This window comes from Triticum urartu, chromosome 4, assembly GCF_003073215.2.
Source record: "Triticum urartu cultivar G1812 chromosome 4, Tu2.1, whole genome shotgun sequence".
Classification (NCBI taxonomy): Eukaryota; Viridiplantae; Streptophyta; class Magnoliopsida; order Poales; family Poaceae; genus Triticum; species Triticum urartu.
In genome coordinates, this window is record NC_053025.1 from 458,557,956 (window position 1) to 458,565,463 (window position 7,508).

Below are 7,508 nucleotides of genomic sequence, written 5' to 3' on the forward strand. Positions count from 1 at the left end.
GGCTGGGAAAATTTTGAGGTTGTTGCATCTTCCATTTGGTTCTAGATGCTGATATCCTGGGCATTAACGTGCGTATGCTGTGCTGAGAAGATATGTGGAGAATGAATGCAAAGAAATATGTTCTTCATTGGCTCTCAGTATTAGTACAACGAACGTTATGAAACGGAAACGACTGGTAATAGTAGGAGCGTCTGTGACTGGCAAGAACAACTTGGCACCCAGGCAAAGGCAATTTGTTGTTTATTCGACGCAACTTATTTGCGTTATAGTACATAGCAATTTATTGCGCTCGCAGCATGCATTGGCGATGCTTCATCAGTCATCAGCCGATCCAAATCCAAGAGAAAACCCTTATATCTGCACGTAAAAACATCAGCACTCCATCAGTAAAACAGCAGATGTCACCATGACTTGTTTAGTCCTGCAAGTAATATTACCTCCATCCCGGATTACTTGGACGGAGGGAGTACTACTACAACTACTTCCTTAACGAGATCGGGGCGAAATCCCTTTATAATCATAAAAAGAACATGTAAAAAAAATAGTCCTATGATATGACTAAAAAAACACTGGTGGATGAGCAGGTTAAACCTCCTCTCACACCACTAGCATAGTGTACTTTACTTGGTTAAGGCAAGACTTCCATAAACATTTTATGTGATACTACAAAATCATAATTAGTACAACTCTCTTCTCAAATGTAAGATGTTTTAGCAGTTTAATTTAAACTGCCAAAACATCTTATATTAATGAACGGAGGGTGTAGTAAGTACTTTCAAATAAGAGTCGAATGATCTCTATTTGGTGTGCCATGCTAAAACTACATACTAGTAAAAGCATTTCTATCATTCTTAACCAATCAAAATCCTTAGCTTGTATGTCTGGACTGAGCTGGTATTTCAGGCGTGAGATCATCATCTTTATAGCATTGACACATAGTTAATCGTTGCTAGAACGCCTTACCCCGAGCTTCTTTGTGAGAGCAAGCAGTTCTTGAGGGTCGTGCTTGGTCTGCGCATACGCCGCAATTCCGTTCATTTCCTACACATGTTTCCAGTTCTCATGAGTAAGTTCCTATACATAGACACTGAAAGATGCGAAAATTACATATGGAGCTGGGGCTCCATGGAGCTCTTAATTCAAAAAACAATTTTTGAAGTTTAAAAAGTTTCAGGAAAAATACACATGTACGCGGAGATGTACTCTACATGTTTGTACATATTCATGAAATGTGTCAAAGATTTGAGCTACCAAAAAAGAATGAAAATTGTTGATTTTTAGAACATGCATTATTCACTATCAAATCCATGATTTTTTTGAAGCTCACATCTTAACGTATTTCATCATGAAAATTTAAAAACATGTAAGACTACATCCCTATGTGCGTCAAAACGGTACACTCCTGAAAGATGTCGTGTTCTTGCTACCTTGATGAATTTCTGCATGTTAGGCCTTCCTGCCGTGGTATCGTAGTTCTTTATGTTGGCAAAGAATACTTGGAATCCATCAACAAATGGTGCATATGCGATGTCCACCTGTTTCCAGTTCCAAACGACGTTAGTTCTTTAAATTGCCAAATTCTAGCTGATATAAGGGACCGAGGATGGTCTGTGCAAAATTACCAGACTGAACTGGCCGAGAAAGAAAGGCCCATCATCAAATTTTGAAAGGGAGGTTTCTATTTTGTCCAGAGCAGCTTCTATTGACCAGCAACGAATCACATGTTAGTAATCAGCATGAATATATATTTACAGTTGAATTTCGACGAGTGTTCTTAGCTCTTGCCAGCATCAGCAGTCACTGCCCCCTTGGCGGTCAATGCCGACATCATCGCTTGATTGAAGGTGTCTGAATAAGCCAGCAGTTCTTCTGCAAGCCCTTGCTTTTCAGGATCCTAAGGTTCATCAATATTTTTATAAGAATCATGAGGTTGCCAATGACCAATGGGTAGTGCATGCTATTGCAGCCTTTAAAGACAAAATGAACTCACATCAGGACTCAATTTGGGGCCTTCGAAATTGCTGTCTATGTACTTGATCAAATCCAAACTCTCTCCTATCATTTTGTTGTTGTGCTCTAGGCAGGGTACCTTGTCGGGGGGAAAAGGAACATCTTAACACTCGATAAAAGAATGTTAGGAGTACTTTGACAATCTAAATAGGAGACGCCATGTATTTTAGTCTAGCCATACCTGATTCTTGGGGTAAATCTTTCTGAGCCACGCTGGCCTATCCGCCAAATCGATGGGGACAAGCAAGATCTTGTGCTGCAAACCCTGGTACCGTAAACAAATCGAATTACAAAAATCACAACATGGAGTGAACCTAACCAAAGAAGACAACTCATATGGAGAGAAAAAGAGCATCGATCATCGGAAGATGAGCTCGATCGGTTGGTACCTTGCAGTTCCTCGCGATCCATGCTCGCTGCGCATATGGGCAAACGTACGCCATGTACAACCTGTAATCCCAGCTTCTCACACATGAGCACAGAGATATGTCAAAACGAACATGAACATGTAGATATCGGTGCCCGCAAAGAGGAACATGCAGAGATGTTGAGTGAGCTTAGGGTGCTACATGTTTGAGGAAAGGAAGTTTCGGAGAAGAAAGCAAAGCAGTACGTACTCCCTCCGTTCGGAATTACTTGTCTCGGAAATGAATGTATCTAAAATTAAAATACGTCTAGATACATCTATTTCTGCGACAAGTAATTCTGAACGGAGGGAGTAGTAAGCAGACGACCTGGTTGCGCCATCGTAGAGAGGTGGCTGCTGGCAAGCGGGTGTCAAGGTAGGCGGGAGAGCTTCCCCTGCAAACCTACAGATTTTTCATAGAGCGATCAGCGAGCAAGCGATCATGGAGTAGAAAATCCATCTAGTGATCACGCGCGGCAGCAGAGTAATTTTAAGCAGGGAAGGAACTTTGCAGTACTTGCTTGCTGGAGACGCTGCCATTGCGACGCACAAAATGTACTAGTATACATTTTTGTAAGCGTATATAAAGCACTTCCACTGTGCGGACTGGTAAACGGAAGTAGGGCTGATGGAGAAGTACGAAGAAAACTTTGAGGGAGCACAGACGTCAGCTGTGACGGCCGAGCTAGCGTGGAAGAAGAAGAAGAAGAAGAAGAAGAAGAAGCGAGCGGTAATGGCTGAAGCCATGTCACGGCGGTTGGTGCCACGATATAGGCCGCACATTCGCCGGAGACAATTAGTCGGCATCGTACTATCGGATGGTTGAAAACATGCCGAGGACACTGACTTTAACTCGTTTGGACAGTGACTTTGGTCCGCAGCTCTTCGTTATCTCCCTGGAGCTCGTTGAACGTACACGCCAAGCATTTCACATTTCAATTAGGAGCCTCGTACGGGGAAGAAACTACGAGGCACCGACATAGAGCGATTAGGACAGGTTTGTGGCATCACCATTATCAGATATGAACTGATTAAGTACGCATTCCCACCACGCCCGAGCGAACGCATGAATGATGAATCTGTATGTAGTCGATACTGCTAGCAACCCCTTAATATGTATGATCAGCACACGTGTGGTGTGGACAACTAAAATTGATAGGAGTAAGAAAGGAGCACCGGTTCATTAAGAAAAGTTCACGAGCATTCAGCACAACTCAGAATGATCATCCTTTACGAGACAATAAAAGTTTACAATAAGACCCAGTTTGTCTGTTTATTCTCTATATAAAAGCATGGCCTATATGCATGGCATGCATCTTTTATTCAAAATATATTGCAACACCCCCGAGTCTAAATCTGCTATTCTGCAGCGATTCCCTGGCATGCATATTTGGTTATCCTTGGTCACATCTTCAAGCAATCTGAAAAGTTAAAATTAGCGTGTAAGTTTTTATCGGGATTGGAAGATAACACGAACCGATGCCGAGATATAAGGAAACATCGTACCCCAAACTTCTCCTTCATTTGATCAAGTAGAAACTGTGGGTCCAATTTGGTCTGTGTATATGCGTCGACCTTGTTCACTTCCTGTAACATGCCGAATTGGAGAACTGACATGAGATTGAGTTGCATCAGAGTGTACTAGGGGTATGTTACACTATACAGTCTTGTCAGAACAACTCTTCCAAACAATGTGAATAATCTCATCTAGCATCAACCTGAATTACTTACCTCAATGAATTTGTGCAGGTTGGGCCTTCCCTTGGCAAGATCATCCTTCTTGATGCCAGAATAGAATATCTGAAACCTTTCGATGAATGGTACATACGCAATGTCCACCTAAAAAAAATCACAACAAACTACAGTTCTTTTCATAATTCTACCAAATTTGGGCACGGCTAAGGGAAAAGGAAAGGATTCCCAGGTGGAGTGACATACCAAACTGAATTGGCCAAGGAAGAATGGGCCATCGCTGAACTTCCCCAAGGCAGCTTCTATTTTATCCACAGCAGCAGCTAATGGAAGACATGACATGAGTAAATTAAATTATGAGTATAAAATGCAAAAAAAAAAAACTCAAACAAATATTGGTGTGCTCCTTTTACCGGCTTCATCTGACACATCTCCCTTGGAGCGTAAGCATGAGAAAAATGCACTATTAAACCCATCGCTGAACGCAAGCAGTTCCTCAGCAAACTGCTTCTTTGCAGAATCCTACCAATTTATATGAACGCAAACTTTAATACCACCGACAAAATTTTGCACCGTTTAACAAACATTGCACATATGAAGACTCATTGGATATATCTGCCTTACATCAGGCAGCAATGCTGGGCCATCAAAATTGCTGTCAATGTACTTGACCAAATCCAAGCTCTCTCCTTTCACCTGGTTGTTATGCTCCAGGGCAGGCACCTGCCAGATTATAAAGGAAGCGTGCATGAATGAACAGAAATGATAAACTGCAGTAAAAGATTCTTCTTGTACATACAGGTGAGAAGTAAAAGAGATCAATCATACTACCTTGTTCTCCGGGTAAACTTTCTCCTTGTACCAAGCTGGCCTGTCCGCCAGATCTATGGCGACTACCTTGATCTTGTCCTGTAAACCCTGGACAAAATAATACAGAAAGAAGATTCAACTTAGCATAGGACCACTGAAGGCATACAAAAAGAACTAGCACGAGCTAACAAAATACAAGACCGCTGAGCTGAAAGTATGGGCTGCGTCTGTGAATCAAAGAACACTCCCACTAGCACTACCTTGCAGTTCCTGGCAATCCAAGCGCGCTGCGCGTACGGGCAGTGATATGCAAGATACAGCCTACACCAAGCAAATAAAATACCAAATCACCCCTTGATCTGTGCAGAACTGGAAAGTTGTAATCAAGAATACAAGATACACCTGCAGTGCAATTTGGTTTCTTGCTGTGTGGTTAGATTTTACCTGGTGGTGCCGTCGAAGAGCGGAGGGGGCTCGGAGGCGGAGGTCAGTGGAGGGGGGAGATCTTCCTTCGGGGAGCTGCGCATATGTTAAATTACAGAAAGGCACACGACGTTAGCAAATCGAGTAATTTAGTCGAGATCCGGAACGGCCAGAGCGCCAGGCTACATCACTGCACAAACAAAGATACTGTGCCTTGCTGCTTCGCTCACTCACATGATCGGTGGAACGGCGGTTGCCATGGCGACGGTTCGGGAGGAATGTCCCGGCGGTGCTGGGGGGCGGGAAGGTGAGAATGGGAGATCGAGGAGGAGGCAGGCGTCGGCAGTGGTGACGGGCAGCAAGGCAAGGGGAGGCGGGCGAGTGCAATTATTCACGGCAGAGCAGGCATCAGCAGAAATGTGGACCCGGGCAACGTGTTTCACGTGGATGGCATCTGCACGCCGTGCCGTACACTGAGGTGAGGTCCCAGGGAACCGATGCAAGCTGCTGGTAACTGATGAAGCTGCAAAAGGGATTGGTCACCCACTCCCGTGTGGTAGTGTCTACAGGGATTACTCAACCTCAACCTTTTTTTTACCCGGAAAAAACAAATGTACATATTTTTTTTTGCGGGTGAAATAATTGTATTACTCAACTCACCAAGTCCTTACAATTATGAGCAGCTAGCACGACAGACTCATCAGGGCAGAACCTACCCAAATCATGGTTCTCCGTTCAGTACGAGCAAAATTAGCTAGACTATCACTAACTTTATTTTGTGAGCGAGCTACATGAGTAATACAACATTCACGAAGATTCATAAAATACCTAATCTCCTTGATAAATGAAGTAAAGATCGATCTATCTGTTTCCTTCGCCTGGATAAGCTTGACTGCAACAATTGAATCCATCTCAATGATAATTGGAAAATCACTTCTCTAAATGGCAAACGAAAGGCTCTCCATGCAAGCACACAATTCCGCTTCGAGTGCATCTCTACAACAAAATAGTTGTATGTGGGAAGAAAAGATAATACTGCCCATGTCATCTCTGAGCACTATACCTGCTCCAGCTAAGCTGTCCTCAACTCCTCATCATATGATCCATCAGTATTTAATTTGACCCAACCAGTTTGAGGCAAAATCCACTTAGCAGGTGTCGGAGACGTAATCACATGTGGTCGAACCAGAAGTTTATCATATGTGACAATTTGCTTCCCTTTATTGGAATCGGGTGATAGGTCCAACTTAGATAACTAACAAGAAAACGATTGGAGGCTTCCATAGGCGGTGGTGGCTTGTGATGAATGACCTCATTACGGATATGCCACGCTCGCCAAAGTGTCATCAGCACCATACTTTGCCCAATGTCAGAAAGGGGTTCTAAAACATAGAGTAGCCATTCACTTCCATTGTTCTAGATAGAGGCTAGGTTCGGCATAGTCCAAACATTAGACATGGTATTCCATAACTCACGTGATAGAGGGCAGCGGCATAAGGAATGAAAATTGTCCTCCGATACAGCGGAGCATCTCGAGCATAAATCATCAATCTCCAATCCCCTGGTAAACCTCTTTTGCCAAGTAGGGCGCGAGTTAGTGGCCACTCTCCACGCAAAATTCCATACTGTCGGAGGTACATCACATGACCAGATCAACTTCCAACAACTCCTACTCCCATCAGGTCTAGAACTAGAGTCAGTGGACGCCTCTGTGTGTGCCTCATCGAAAGCCAAATTGTAAGCACTCTTGACTGAGAAAATTATGTGGTTACCTGGACCCCAAGCGATCGTGTCCTCCTCTAACCTTGGAGAGGCTCAAATTTTGAGGATTTTAGAAACATTTGCAGGCAAAAAATATTTCTGAAGTAGTCCATGATCCATGCCCCGTTATCATTGAGCAGTTCAGACACAAAACATATTCGACATCTACCCTACACCATGATGGGCCTATATGAGAAAGGCCTCGGGGGAACCCTAGCTCCCTCTGCCGCCGGCCCTCCTTCACCCTCCCACCCCCTCGCCGCTGCCGAGGGACACAGCCGGGCAAAGCCCGGGCAGTGCCGGTGGTGGCGGGGCCTCTCCCTGGCGCGTCTCTCTCTCTCCCCTGGCGGCGGCGCGAGTTCTTCCGGTGGCGGCTTGGCGGCGTGGCGCGGCGGAGCTCCGGCGA

At 44.3% G+C, this 7,508-nt stretch overlaps 2 protein-coding genes across 3 annotated transcripts; both read right to left on the reverse strand.

The window, feature by feature from the left end:
* Positions 1 to 106: 106 nt before the first annotated feature.
* On the reverse strand, positions 107 to 3,067 carry LOC125552054 (protein IN2-1 homolog B-like). 2 transcript variants are annotated; one of them, XM_048715518.1, is made up of 10 exons: positions 2,934 to 3,066; positions 2,745 to 2,819; positions 2,400 to 2,460; positions 2,192 to 2,275; positions 1,991 to 2,089; positions 1,786 to 1,894; positions 1,623 to 1,699; positions 1,428 to 1,535; positions 964 to 1,041; positions 107 to 357 (listed from the first exon to the last, which is right to left on the reverse strand). In XM_048715518.1, the coding sequence occupies exons 1-10, from the start codon at positions 2,954 to 2,956 to the stop codon at positions 352 to 354; spliced, it is 720 nt and encodes a 239-aa protein (XP_048571475.1). In that variant the 5' UTR covers positions 2,957 to 3,066; the 3' UTR covers positions 107 to 351. The 2 variants fall into 2 exon arrangements, with proteins under 2 accessions (XP_048571475.1, XP_048571476.1); XM_048715519.1 differs by lacking the exon at positions 107 to 357 and having other exon boundaries at positions 978 to 1,087; positions 2,934 to 3,067.
* A 552-nt stretch (positions 3,068 to 3,619) lies between these two features.
* Positions 3,620 to 5,783, reverse strand: LOC125552053 (protein IN2-1 homolog B-like). The gene is made up of 10 exons (XM_048715517.1): positions 5,576 to 5,783; positions 5,363 to 5,437; positions 5,179 to 5,239; positions 4,940 to 5,026; positions 4,733 to 4,831; positions 4,522 to 4,630; positions 4,355 to 4,431; positions 4,148 to 4,255; positions 3,923 to 4,003; positions 3,620 to 3,837 (listed from the first exon to the last, which is right to left on the reverse strand). Exons 1-10 carry the CDS (start codon positions 5,599 to 5,601, stop codon positions 3,829 to 3,831), a joined length of 732 nt encoding a protein of 243 aa, XP_048571474.1. The 5' UTR covers positions 5,602 to 5,783; the 3' UTR covers positions 3,620 to 3,828.
* Positions 5,784 to 7,508: the final 1,725 nt, after the last annotated feature.

Excerpts from the sequence above, each read along its gene's own strand:
- LOC125552054 (XM_048715518.1), bottom strand. The coding sequence starts at position 2,956 with ATGGCAGCGTCTCCAGCAAGCAA. Across the intron at positions 2,461-2,744 it reads CTCTACGATGGCGCAACCAG|GTTGTACATGGCGTACGTTT; the intron begins GTCGTCTGCTTA and ends CTGGGATTACAG. Across the intron at positions 1,042-1,427 it reads ACATGCAGAAATTCATCAAG|GAAATGAACGGAATTGCGGC; the intron begins GTAGCAAGAACA and ends AAACATGTGTAG.
- LOC125552053 (XM_048715517.1), bottom strand. The coding sequence starts at position 5,601 with ATGGCAACCGCCGTTCCACCGATCAT. Across the intron at positions 4,631-4,732 it reads GCCCAGCATTGCTGCCTGAT|GATTCTGCAAAGAAGCAGTT; the intron begins GTAAGGCAGATA and ends ATAAATTGGTAG. Across the intron at positions 4,432-4,521 it reads AGATGTGTCAGATGAAGCCG|CTGCTGCTGTGGATAAAATA; the intron begins GTAAAAGGAGCA and ends GTCTTCCATTAG.